Genomic DNA, 13,704 nt, shown 5'->3' with positions numbered 1-13,704 from the left:
TTTGAATCCTTATGACTGTGATCTGACCAATAGCTGGACATTATTTGCTTTCCCACCTGCATCACTGCCACCTTTTGACTTTTAAGATCCACTATTGTCCAATTCTGTTTCAGTTTTATAATTATCCTGGCTTATCCTTCATATTTCCTGCCTGAAATCAGAACACGCTCCACTGACTTGTTTCCTTGACACTGATCCAAATGGCCTGTTGGATGTTTCCGCTCAAGTCATTTGAACATTATTTCTAAAGCTCCATAGTAGGATGGAGACCTTGGAAACAGCACTTCCTCTGTGATGGAAAAGTGTAGTTTTCAATTCTCCATCTCCCTTTTAGTTATTTGATTCTTCCCTGTTGGCTCCACTCCTACTATATTTTGTAAATCAATGCCATTTTTAACTGTAACTGAATTTTCTGCAGCTGCTGAAGTCTTGGTCAGTGGTAATGACATTCAGAGAGAGACAGGCCTAATGTGAAACTGCAATCACTGGCATTAAACTAATGACAGCAAGTGCAAAATCTAAGCATCATTTTTGACTCAAATTTCAGAGCTGGGCGCCACATTAAAAACACAACCGAAGATGCATTTTATCATCTGAGGAACGTTGCCAGATAGTTTCAATTCAAGCGAGTACAGAGACACCATTACAGGCCTTTATCAGGATAAAATGTAAAATCGTTATTAATCCCAACAGCAGGGAAATCTGCAGTTTCACAGCAGGAACAGTGCAAAAAATATGAGGACACTGGCAGGGTTAAGCTGCACCACGTTCCATCAACTTTAAAGTGTCTGCACTGGCGACTTGTCTGTTTAAATTTAAAATCCCCATATTGGTTTAAAAACTGTTGTTCTAGACGTGTTTATCAGTTTTGGTGGTTTACTCTGTATTGTTTTTTATTGTTTTTCATTCCTTTGCGTAAAAAGTGCCCTACGCAGATATCCTATGTAGTTGATTTTGTTTGTATTTCACCTAAGTGTCGTCTTTCTGTTGCTCTGTTCTAATGTTGTTGCCTTTTGTTTTTGCTTATTGATTTTCCACTCTGATTTTGAAAGTTTAACATGAACATCTTTGCATTCTCTTCTACAATTTTCCCGGAATTTTGCCGCCACCTATTGGACTGGAGGAGTAAAAAAACACACTATGGAAAGAATATCGTAATAAAATATACATTTTTAAAACGACATTTGAAATGAATAGCCTCCTCTGAACTTAATTACCTTGAATATTTCCCAGTGAAGCTACTTCTCTTGCAATTTGAATGAATGTATGTGGATACAAATGCTTTGTGAGTAAAATCTATGAACCTATTGTATTTTCAGCAGATGGTTTAAGATGGGATAAAAGGAAATCTTTGGTGTAATTAGAAACATTAAAAAGACAAATGTCAGCTTCACTAAAAGGGTAAATAAATCACAACATTAAAAAAACGTAGGTAAATATATTAGTTTATTCTAGGCTACCACATAAAATAATTCATTTTTTTTATTCAAACAACAAAAGTATTTTTACTCTATACTAAACTGTACATGATAAAAAATATAAACTGTCTCATTTGGATTTCTAAGCACAGAAAGTACAGCGATCAGCTCCTCCTTTTGAGGCCTTTTTCTTTTTTTTGTTACCGTCTGCAGACACACAAACTCGTCCCTTTCACCGGGGTCACTACATTCTTGTTATATTTACAAAACACAACATAAACCAGTTCAACAGATTATTGTGCTTCTGGTGAAAATATTCAATACTGGCCGAACGGAAAAAAAAAGGTACAATCGCAGGATTTGTACAAAACATGCTGAAAAAAAAAGATTAAAAGTGAGTTGGCATGTTGTGTGGTATGGATTAGTATAAATACATGGAATTACAGTATTTTTAAAAAGGCGGTTCCTTACAGAAGCAGTAAGGATTTGTGATGTGGTGGATGCAGCTGTTTGATTTCCAATAAGGCACAAGGTCACAATAAAAAGACATGAAAACTGACATTAATCACATCCAAAGGCATTACGTGTAATTAGCATCTAGTCTCAGTGCATGAATGACTTCAACAGTCATGTCGTGGCATCTTTAATACAATAATATGATTTGCAGATTTGCACCACCTACTTAAATGCATTTGGGTGATTTTAAAGAACATCTGTGGTTTTCTTTCCACGGCGTTATCTCGTTTAAGCAGCCACATTTCCTCAAAACATTTGCCCTCCCCCCTACAAATAAGAGTTTTGCTCCAGTGGTAGAGTTGTCATTGTCACAGCAGAGTAAATCCAGTATATTAATGAGCTTAATGGTGTCAGTTAAATGTTGTATTGTTGTACACCCACTATAGGGTGGAACGTTTTTGTCCCTGTTTAGACCGACTTTTCAGTACATGTCTCTGTATATTTCTTGCAGCAGCGGGTGCAGCGACGTGTCCTCCGTCGTCTCGATTTCCTGCACCAACTGAGCATGCTCCGTGACCAGCTCCCGGAGGTCGGCCAGCTTCTGCAGCAGTCTGGGGAAGAGGAAGGTGTCGTCCGGGTGGTTGGCCAGCAGGTGGAGCCGGAGTGCCTGAACGATGCTTTCCTGCAGCTGCTCCACCAGAGGTGCATTCACCAGGCCTGGACGGTCTGAGACGGACAAAGACAGGATTATTTGCTATTATTGTCTCCAAAATTGACACTATTTTTCACTTTATTTATTCTCTATCATCTGTTATACGTCAGTTACCTCCACAGCAGATAATAGCAGCCACGAAAAGGGCCAGGTCACTGTCATCCAGCTCCAGGGAGTTGAAGCGTGTCGCAAACTGGAACTTGGGCTCCATCATGTCGCTGAACGGCCGCCGGAGGCTCTTGAGGAACTCGCGGGTGACGAAGCCGCCGCCACGGGCCACCAAGATGCCGTCTTTGTTCATGCAGGAGGCCAGGAGGGTGAAGAAAGCCTCGTAGACGCCGTACTTCAGGAGAGTCACCTAAAAGTAGGAAAGAAGGCCACGGCATGACTTGGACGTGCTCTTTAGTTTAAGTTAGCGAGACAAGTGGTATATGAGGGTACTTCAGACAGCTCTCGTCTGGAAACAAGGGGCGTAACTCTCATTTTGGGGCATAACTGTATACTATAAATGTTACTGTTCACAAAAACGCAAATGTTTGGAGTTCTGTTGCTTCAGGATAATGCACCCATCCACACAGCACAGGCAGCAGAAGCAGCCAAACGTGGTTTTGAACTGTTACCCCATGAACCTTACTCACCGACCTGCACCGTCTGACTTCTGTCTCAAACTAAAAACACATTTTTAAAAAGTTAATGAGGTCACGCATGCTGTTGAGGACAACCAGGAGACTCAGATGTGACCTTCTTTCTGAAGCTTGTCGAAGTTCCCTCATATGCAGCATTCTTAAACCCACCTGATCGTTCAAATCCAGGTTCTGGAAACCCGGCACAGCCTTGGCGAACTCCGTTAGCTCCGTGACCGTCTCCACCGAGGTGCTCTGGCAGCAGTGGAAGAGTCTGGCTTCGGCCTCCCTCTGCTGGAGCTCCCCACACACCTCAGCAGGAATCACATGTCCGGCCTGAAGGCCACTCTTGGACTCCGGGTAGTCATCGCCTACCATGTGGACCGCTAACGTCTTCTCCGCCAGCTGGAACGTCTCCATGTCGTGAATGATTAAAGGCTGCTGGGAAACACAGAGGAGATGTTTGTAGCTGGAACAGAGAATATTCTTAAACATGCATTCTGCAGCTTCATTTGTCTCTTTACCGGCTTGCTGGTTTTTCCTGTGAGTATGAGTCGTGCTTTTGCCTTGTTCATGCTGAAGTTCTTCATGTAGGCTTCGTGGATCTGCCTGACCAGAATCTTGTGGTCAGGCTTCATGGGGCTTTCCACTTCTCTCTTCACCATCTTGCTTTCCTCCTTGAGTTTCAGCTTTGCCGCCTGGGGCATCCGACCGAACCGGATGGCTGGTGCATAAAACAATCCCCATTAGAAACTGGTAGAGAAGGTTCCTTTAATGTCGTGATAAATCTACGGGTCCGGCAGCAAACATGCATGCTTCTAAACAAAAACAATCACATGCAAAAGATCTGGCGCATTCTGTTCTATTTTCATTCTTCTGAGGCATGTCTTGTGCAGGAGGAGGCCTTCATAACAAACCCAGTGACCCCTAAGAAGTCAGCGCAGATGACAGGCCAGATGTGGAGCTATATGGGCTTGTGTTTTCTCAGTGTCAGGCCGGGCTCCAACAGCGCGCTGCTATAAAAACCCAGTCAATGTAAGGCACGCTGGACTGGAGCTAAATCACATAAGGACACATCCTGCTGCTGTAAAGAACACATGCTACGGTGTTAGCTGAGGACTTTCTGGCCGGAGCTTTATGTACCTGCTTTCACATTGCTCAGAGGCCATTAAGTTTCAATGGACTCTTTGATAATGTCACGATTTCCATGATTGATTCGTTAGTTTAGTTCATTACATTCCGATCTAAGAGTCTCATGTTGCTAGTAGCTTATTTCCCTCCGTAGTCTTTAGGTATTTAACACAATTACAATAACAGAAATTGATAATATACACAGTTTAACATATTTTTTCTCCAAAAAATTAACTTATAGTAAATTCCTTACTTTGTTTGAGCTTTTAAAAGCTAGTTCATGGTAGCTAATGTGAGCTAGATCCTGCTGAGTCCACTGATGTTCCTGAGTTTCTGACTGACTTTCAGATTTTTCACTACTTCCTACTGCGACTGGACATTTTCCTGTTTACTAGTCAACTAAAGTTTAGCTTGTTGTCATTACCATTGTGGGACATTCCCACAGAGAGGCACTTGTGGAATCGGCAGTACTGGCACTTGTTGCGGTTCTTCTTTTGGATTCTGCAGTTGCGATCACACTTGTCGTACTCCAGCTTCAGCCTGATGGTCCTCCGAAAGAAACCCTGAGAGAGACAGAAACAAGATGTTGGCGGTGTGGTTAGCAACACTCTTTGTATGAAGTCATCTTAAAATATAAATGAAAAAGCCCACAGTGTACACATCCTGGCACATGAAAGTCAGTTAACCCTCCCTTCTTGGTGCTCTAAACTGAATTTTCAAACCCATCCATCCATCCATCAGCTACCCAGATAGGTCGCCAGTCCATCATTAGGATATCTCAAAAAGACCAACAATCATGCCTGTTCAAGTTATTCAATTTAGAATCAACCAACCATGCATTTCTTTGGGACAGTGGGAGGAAGCCACAGCCAAAAGAATCCATGCAGCTACAGGGCGAACATGCAAACTCAACAAAAAAAAAGGCTGCAGTCATTCTAAACCAGTATCAACAGCGACCCAACAGGTTCATCATCCCGAAATTCCAATTTCTGATGTTATACTCATGAACTGCAAATTCTTGATCCATAGAACAAAAGATAGATTGAATCCTAGTCCACATGTGATGGGGTTTCTCCTCTTAGTCCACATGAAATTGCAAAAGCACAATGGAAGTGCTGTCAAGAACATCGCCAACCAACAGACGGTGATAAGTTCCTAACCCTGAAGCCACGATGGCCGATCAGAACCAAAGAAAAAAGTAGCACTGGTTCAGAAAAGGCTTCCAACAATGACACAATGAAGAAAAGGAGAATCCTCTGTGTGGACTTGTTACGCCTCAACACAGTGGAAGAAAAACTGCACATTTATGTATAAACATGTAGACCCCCTGTTGGCACGATTGGCACCAAAACTATTTCGGTGTACAAAATCACCTCATGTCAAATTGTCAAAAACCGTTTCCCTTCACCCACGAAGGAAGGCTCCAGTCAGTCACCTGAAACTGCATTGTTGTGTGGATGAAAGCCATAAATGCACAATGTTTAAAATAATCCCTTGTACTTACTTTTAAGAGAGGACATCTCGTATCAATCCATGAAATGTGAACACAAGTGCTATTATCACTTAGTAAAGCTGTTAATCTGCCGCGTACGCTCCGTCAGACGTCCACATCCGCAGCATCTCAAACATCCATTCTGTTCATTCTAACCTCTGGTGTTATATTACATACTACAGTGAAACTATACGTTTGATGGTGCTTAAATGTTAAACCTTGCCCTTTCTGAGGAGGATCCCTCATTGGATAAGACAGCCAGCAGCCCTCCGACGCGCTGTGAGAAACAGGGCAGCGGGCCAACACAAGCTAACGGGCGTCACGTATGTGCCGAAACGTGTGATCCTCTGACGGACATCACATGACAACGTTTCTCAACCTCCGCTGTCAAGACGGAAATACGGACCAATTTTTGCGGCGGCCGCGCTGTCATGAAGCACATCATCTTACACAAGGTCTTGGCAGCGTTTGTGTTGAAGAGCAGTTGGAGCACGTTGTTATTAAGCCTCATTATGTGTCACATATCACTTGTCGTGTCATCTTTAAATGAAAACATCTGGGCTTGTGGGGGGAAAAATACTGGGTGAAATCTTCATGAAAACGGTTTTAAGGGAGAAACTCCGAAACGCGTAACTCGATGCCACATGACAGGCAGCAGAAATGCAATGTGCAACAGATGTGTGTGTTTACCGGCATGCGTGTCCTTGCATGTCTGTGTACTGTGGTATATTACATGTGAGGTGAGTAACTGATGACGAGGACGTTTCTTGCGCAATTCTTCCTTTAGGGCATCTTTCAAGCAAACAGAAAGAAATGTTTAAACTGAGACGCAATCAAACTATCATCCATTTATCGTCCATTAAGTCTGACTGTACTGGCCGCCCCTTTACATCTTTCATACTGAAACCGTCTCACCATAGAATCACAGCACGTTGCATTCATGTTCCCCCCGCTGAGTGCTGCTCTCTCTAACACGAGGTGTTGAAAGTGATCCAAAGACCGTGCCCAGCATGGAAACTGTCAATTGTGACCGCGGCGTATCACAAGGAGGCTTTTTCCATGATGCTGCAACGTCATCAGTCAGAGAATTTAGGAACAGACAGCCTTCAGAGGACACCTCTCACGTGTGAGGGATCATCACGTCCCCACTTTAGAATAGCAACGGTCTCCAGACACAACGATGGGTGATGACGAGCTTCATAAACCGGAGCTGGACAGATGTGCACGGTGCAGCTGGCAGGAGAAGTTTCTCAGAGAGAGAAAAAAGTGCTTAAACATTAACCTCCTCACCGACAGATTTGAGTAAAGCTGAATGCACAAGACTGTAAAAATCTCCACCCCTGGCAGCTTAAATAACTTCAAAAAATGCCGGCAGTACTTCTTGATCAAGGACACAGGTTTAAAAAGTCATGCAAAAATAGCAAACAAAGGCTCAGATTAACAACCCGTGGTCATCTTAGCGAGGTGTGAGACTAGAAAAACGCTGCAGCGATGATCCTCGGCGGGTTTAACACAAACACTCAGCGCTGATCGCCGAGGTCTGAGATACAGAATGTTCTCGGTGTCACATTTTTGTACTCCGTAAAATCTCAAGAATGCCTGAAATCCCAGAAAAACTCCGGCGCGGAAGTGTCCTGCCGAGCCAAACTAATTCAAGTCTTAAGGATTTACCTCTAATCTGATGAGAACCCTTAAAAAAGTAGACGCAAATCGAATTTCTCTTATCAGTAAGTGTGTGAGAGGGCAATATTTACGATAAGCACAGCGGCTCTCTGTGCCAGCAGCAGCGGCGGCGGCAACCACGAGTGTGTACAAGTGTGTATTTTTGCTAACGTCACCGAGTAGGGCTCCGGGCCAAGCAGGGGAGAGGCGACAAGTCATCCAAGGCCACCGTGTCCCTCACCTCATGTGAGAAGGGGGACGTGGCTGCATGTCTCGGAAAGTTTCCACTGGCCTCCGGGTCAGGTGCCTCTGCATGCCAGGGTTTGTGTGTGTTTAGGTGCATGTTTGTACATGTGTGATGTTTTTCACCTTTGGTAAAGCTGCACAGATACATGCAGGGACACCGTGAGAGATTATCAGGCTGAATGCTATTATGTCTGTGTTTAGGTTTAAATCTCTGTACATGTGTGCCTCACCTTGCAGCCCTCACATGCGTGCACCCCGTAGTGGAAGCCGGAAGCTCTGTCCGAGCAGACCCTGCACTCCAGGCTGAGGGGGCCGAAGCTCTCCTCGGGTCCTGGCGCCGCTCCACAAACCCCCGACGACGGACTGGAGGCGGGGGTCAAGGTGTCTGCAGGAGACAACACAGCACAAAGCAGAGACAAACAGTTTCATCGGGTTTCCCCTTCAACAAGCTTCTGTTTCCACTGAAGAATCCACTTCTCGGAAAAGTCTTTAACTCTCAGACTCTTGATGATTCATAGTACAGCGGCGGTGCCTTTGTAAAAGACAGACGGAAACTCAAGGCCTCAGTTAGCAAGTTAAGACATTAACGGTCCTGTATTGTGCCAATTTGCAGCAAATTAATGAAAGTCAATTTCAATTTTTCAGCTTGTAATACTGCAAAGATTCTTCATTCTACCACGACTGTATAACTTCTGGTTTTAGTCCTGTTCTAAACCAGCTGTTTCAGCTTCAGTTTCGATGATTGCTTCTTCCTCTTTGAGTGATAATTGTCCATGTAAATATCACCAAATTCACAACACGGCCTTCAGTTTTTACTCATGCGTTTGGTGAGTTTATCAGACAACAATGAGTCTATAAAACTGGTAGTTAAGCGGCTCAGAAGTGGCTCAGAAGTGGCTCAGAAGTGGCTCCGAAGTGCGTTTTAGTTTCTATTTCATACTTGTTCCATTGTCTGACAACAAAAAATAAAGATGTGAAATGCTTTATTGTGAATTCTGCTGTATTAAAATGCAGTTTACGTGAGCACAGAGAGCAGGAGCGAAGAAACAGAGCGGTGGACAGAGCTATGCTAGCTTTATCTAGTCTTTACACTGAGCTAAGCTAAGCTAAGCTAACTGACAGTTGGTTGTAGCATTAGCTTCATAGCTAACGTACCAATACAATTCATGGTAAGAAGGCTAATAGGATTGGTAAAATACTTTTATTTATATTTTAGCCAGCAGAATTATCAAACTTTCCCGTTTTACACAATTCTTTCTTGTACAGACCAGTTTAGCATAATGTGTTTCTAAGAATGCTTTTATACAAATTAAGCTATTGGCTAATTTTTAACTAAGCTTGTAAGAAGAACTTTTAACACACAACGAAACTTCCCAATAAAAACAACTTCTAAACAGTAGAAACCGGGTGAAGAAGAACAGATACCACATCAGTGGGCCTTTTCCACAGCAGACATTCTGACTTGTCACAGCACAGCGTGTTATTAACCGTGACTCACTTTTATTGCCCCAGTCGGTTACAACAGCGAAGCAGCACAGAGATCCTCTAACCAGCTCACCTGAATGGAATCCTTTTAATGACACGATCTACACCTGTGCTCTACCTGCCGTTAAATGTCCGCTGTGGAAAAAGGACTATGAACAATGCAAAAACAGTAACGTGGGAGGGATGAAGTAAGAGAGATTATTATTATTATTATTGTTTAAAATGTATGTAACACATTTAAACTAATCTGTTGGATAAATCTGGATAAATTCTACGTCCTACAGGATTTATCTTATCTTCTGTTATTAGACGTAAAAGGTTTTCCATGAGCATCTTTAGTAAACACATAGAAAAATTGAGCAAAAGGCCAAAAGGTCAGGAGTGACATCGTAGGAGCAGGTCAGGAATTATCCATCCATCCATTATCTCTACACCGCTTAATCCTCACTAGGGTCGCGGTGGGCTGGAGTCTATAGGTCAGGAATTAGTTAGCACTAAATTAGCAGTTTATTCTGTCTAATTTTAACTTTGATGGATAATTGTACTTGTTTCATTTCCTCCACTCACCCAGTGCGATGGAGCTGTTGGACTCTGAATCGATGCTCTGGTACTCTGGGAAGTCGAAGCCCAGCGTGTCGTCTCCGATGGACTGGGAGATGACACGAAGATCCTCCATCAGGTCTCCGCACAGAGGACTACCCAGGAGGGAGTCTCCCAGTGGGGATGGAGGGCAGTAGAGGTCCCCCGCCATGGCGGAGGTCAGGGGAGCAGAGCCTGGAGGGGAAAAACCCGTCACTCACCGATCTGTGATAAGAGAAAGAGTCGGGACGAGAGCGCATTTTAATGAGGCTTTTTAATGACATTGGCAGCGAGTCTGAAAACACACAAGTCTGGAATTTGGGTAAACAAAAATTTGTGCAGTGGCTTCTTTTAAAAACCCAAATCCACCAGAAAGACACGATATCGTTCATAAAAATCACCAAAATTACACCATTCATCAGAGCCAGAAGCTGTAAAAACAGACATAATTGTCGGATTATCAACTTTACGACGGTCCTCGAACACATTGCATGTGATGTGTGGTTCTGCTAGAAGAAATAACCAAATCGTGACATTTAATCACAATCATTACTCAACTTGTCTCCAAAACGAGTCTGTCTGTAACCACTTAATATTTTAAGTCGACTGAACTTCTTTTCTCTAGTTGAGTTAATTGAGCTCGGCCAGTTTTACACTTTCACAACTCATAGCTTGACTTTGAACTAAACAATCAATCTAAATGCAGCGAACTCACATTTTAAGTTGAAATAAGTTAAAATGATTAACACAATTTATAAGAGATTAATGTAGTTTAAGAAAACAGATGTGCAGTTGTCTTTAGTACAAGTTAAATTAGGTTGTGGTTGTTTCTAGACTAATGATTTATGTCACTGTAAAAAGATGCAGCGTCACTGGTTGTCTTTGAGCTGTAAAAAAAAAAAAAAGCTTCTTCAGCTGCACCTGCAAGTTCTTAATGTTAAATGAAAAAGAATCGTAAAAAATAAAATAAAATAAATAATCAAGCATGTCTGAAAACAGTTGATTTGTTTGACTAGTTGATCTGACTTCATATTTTAGGTTCATTGAACTTGTTTTCTCAGATTTACACTTTCACAACTCATAAAATGAACTTAATAATTAATCTTTGTGCAGTCAGCTGACGTTTTTTAGGACACGGGTGAACTTGTGTTTAGCAGCTAAAAGGAGTAAATGATTATATGAAATGAGCAGACTACCCAGCATGCATTGCTACAAGGAGAACAGACATGTTGGAAACTTTCTGTGTTTCTTAAATACGAGTTAAATTGAGTTGTGGTTGTTTCTAAATGATGAATAATTTATCATTAGTTGATTCAGCTTCATATCTTTACGTTTATTGAACTTGTTCTGTGAATTGAGCTCAAGTCAGTTTGACAATTTGACAACATATTAAGTAACTTTGCTCCAATAATTAATCTCAGTGCAGTTAACCCACATGTTGAAGGCAGCTGGTGAACTTATACTAATGATTAACTGTGTCAGATATCAGACAGTTGAGCATCCCTGACGAGTGAATTCCTTCAGACCTGCTCTTTGTGGACACACTGGGAACTAAGAGTGTAAAGATAAGTGAAGTGTTCCCTGTCAGTCCACAGCAGAATAATAAATGACTTTCACCTGCTAAACCCAACCTGTCCAGCCAAAGCACACACACCCTGTCTGATTTATTGACCAACACAGAGCACATACTGAACACTGTATGAGGCGTTAACATCACATTAAATGCTTTGAACACACTCTGTTTCTTTGACCGTCTACCTGCCCGTCCGTCCGTCCACTCTCACCAGTGGATCTGGAGGTATGTGTGGGTGGGAGTTTGCCGCAGTTCCCAGCTGCTCACAGCGGGGTAAAGAACATCTGTTTGAGCCATCGCGCTTGACATAACAGCAGCGTGTCCGATGCTCGTGTTCTGTAATCGACTTCCAGCAATTCTTAGCAACAGATTTCACTGGAGACTCACTTGTTTGGCATTAACAGCACCAGACAAAGGCAAGAAAACAGAAATCTGCCTTTAGCCACGTAAAGCCTCACATCTGTAAGGCCACACGTGAAAACAAACAAAAAAAAAACCAAACAGCTTAGGCAATTTTCACTGCTGGAACTTTTGCGGATGAACCTGCCAATTAGGTAAAGTGGCGTCTTTATCTGTCTGGCTGCACTCTGTCAACTCCTGAGGACGTTATTGATCAAAGCGTGCTTGATCTTGTTTGTGTAGTCTCCGTGTTGCAGGGGACAGGTCCTGACAGCTGGCCAGAGTTGTGTAATACGTGACTGTGTGGAAACAGATGTGTGCTACAGGAAGCAATGTGGGTTAACTGCATTGTAGCCGCAGCATATAGAGTACGTGCTCTGAGTTTGGCGACGGTCTATAGCAGCGACATCAACAGACGGCTGCTGACTGACTGGTCGGACGAGTTGCCCTCTGACTAAGGGATTTCTCCATCACTTGACAAGATTGGGCAACTTTAAAAACACCAGATAAACATCAGTTCATTAAGTTCACACACTTTGTAAATGAACCTTTTCCCCTCCTGTAGGTATGATCAGGGTTCATGTCCCAACAAAAATGAATATTTTTACACCGATGTTGTATGTAGGATGTGATCAGGCAGTTTTAGAGCTGAATTCTCCATCAATTTTGCATTTTACTGATCTGTTTGACTTTATACTGAGGAAAAAATGATCACAGGCATATCTTAAATAGTTTCTCTAGATGGGATTAAGATCTTTACCTCCTTATTATTTGTGATATTGTGACTTTTTTCTTTATTTTTTTATTGTTTTTGTTATTTTTATGGTGTCTTCTTGTTATTGCACAGCCTTGAGAGCATCCACTTTGCATTTGACTGCACAAACTACACGAGCAAATTCAAAACTCTTCAATCTTCTTGCAGTGTCTTGTTAAATTTTGCAAATCTGCAACAATTAATCCACCCATAAATTTACTTTGTGGCACAGAAAAATCAGCTTATACTCATTTGAGTTGCTCTGAAACGCCAAATGTGATGTTTTAAGGCTCTCAAATGTGAGAAATTAACCAAACATATTGAATATTTGAAGATTTGTGGCTGTTAGGAGCCTCTAGGTCAGCAGCACATTCTTGACCACGCTTCCCCTTTCATAGATGACTCCGGCCCGGCCCATGTTTCCCCCTCCATCACCTCAGAGGACATTGTGTTTTAAATCCCAGAGGAACTATAATCCCGCACTGCATGCTCTATCTTTAGGAGAAGAGGAAACAGGAGCCAGAGACGCTTCAGCTGGACTCCACAAAGCGTGTTCCCAGATGACAATAACAACAACCTTCAGATGCAACACAACTTATCAGGAGATTTACTTGTTATCCAACACTGGCCTGGTATGCGCTTGCTGCCCTCTGCTGAGTCAGGTTTGACCTTTGTGAGACCTTTGATCCCCTCACAGCTCAGTTAAACCACACGGATCTCACACCGACTTCCACATTGTGACTGCATTTGACTGTTTCTGGGTGCAGCTGCTGCACAAACAAGAAGCTGGAAGTTTGGCTGCCATGTGGTTTGTTACTGGTGAAGGGAGGAAGTCACTCAACAAACTAGAACTCTGTTTATTCTTCCTCCTGCTGGAAAAAGGAACGAAAAGTACCAGTAATAGAGTAAATAAAAGCTGTTTTCTGCACAAGCGAACAGTAAAGTTGGTTAAACCCTCAGCTAAAGCCTCTTATAATTACATAACCGCATACTTTAAGGGAAGTAAAGGCTGCTCATTACCTCGGGCTGCTATCCGGAGCATTCCCAGGTCATGCTGCCGGGACGGACGCTGTCTGATAGCGGAGGCAGGGAGGTGTTTCGGTTCCCGGGACGCTCCGACGCGGATCCCGATCGCTCTCTGTGCTCAGCCCTGGGAGCGTCGCCTCCCCTCCCC

The 13,704-nt window shown here is 42.9% G+C and overlaps 1 protein-coding gene across 2 annotated transcripts; it reads right to left on the bottom strand.

Moving 5' to 3' along the window:
* Nucleotides 1–1,428: 1,428 nt before the first annotated feature.
* LOC103366987 (peroxisome proliferator-activated receptor alpha) lies at nucleotides 1,429–13,704 on the bottom strand. Of its 2 annotated transcripts, none has more exons than XM_008294864.1 (8): nucleotides 13,551–13,704; nucleotides 9,793–10,029; nucleotides 7,971–8,125; nucleotides 4,765–4,903; nucleotides 3,734–3,933; nucleotides 3,381–3,650; nucleotides 2,701–2,944; nucleotides 1,429–2,600 (listed from the first exon to the last, which is right to left on the bottom strand). In XM_008294864.1, the coding sequence occupies exons 2-8, from the start codon at nucleotides 9,974–9,976 to the stop codon at nucleotides 2,356–2,358; spliced, it is 1,437 nt and encodes a 478-aa protein (XP_008293086.1). In that variant the 5' UTR covers nucleotides 9,977–10,029; nucleotides 13,551–13,704; the 3' UTR covers nucleotides 1,429–2,355. The 2 variants fall into 2 exon arrangements, with proteins under 2 accessions (XP_008293086.1, XP_008293087.1); XM_008294865.1 differs by having other exon boundaries at nucleotides 3,381–3,647.

The sequence above is a fragment of the Stegastes partitus genome, unplaced genomic scaffold (genome assembly GCF_000690725.1).
Source record: "Stegastes partitus isolate 25-593 unplaced genomic scaffold, Stegastes_partitus-1.0.2 Scaffold1001, whole genome shotgun sequence".
NCBI classification, from domain to species: Eukaryota; Metazoa; Chordata; class Actinopteri; family Pomacentridae; genus Stegastes; species Stegastes partitus.
Note: the sequence above shows the minus strand (reverse complement) of the source record. Positions and strands in the feature narration are given on the sequence as shown.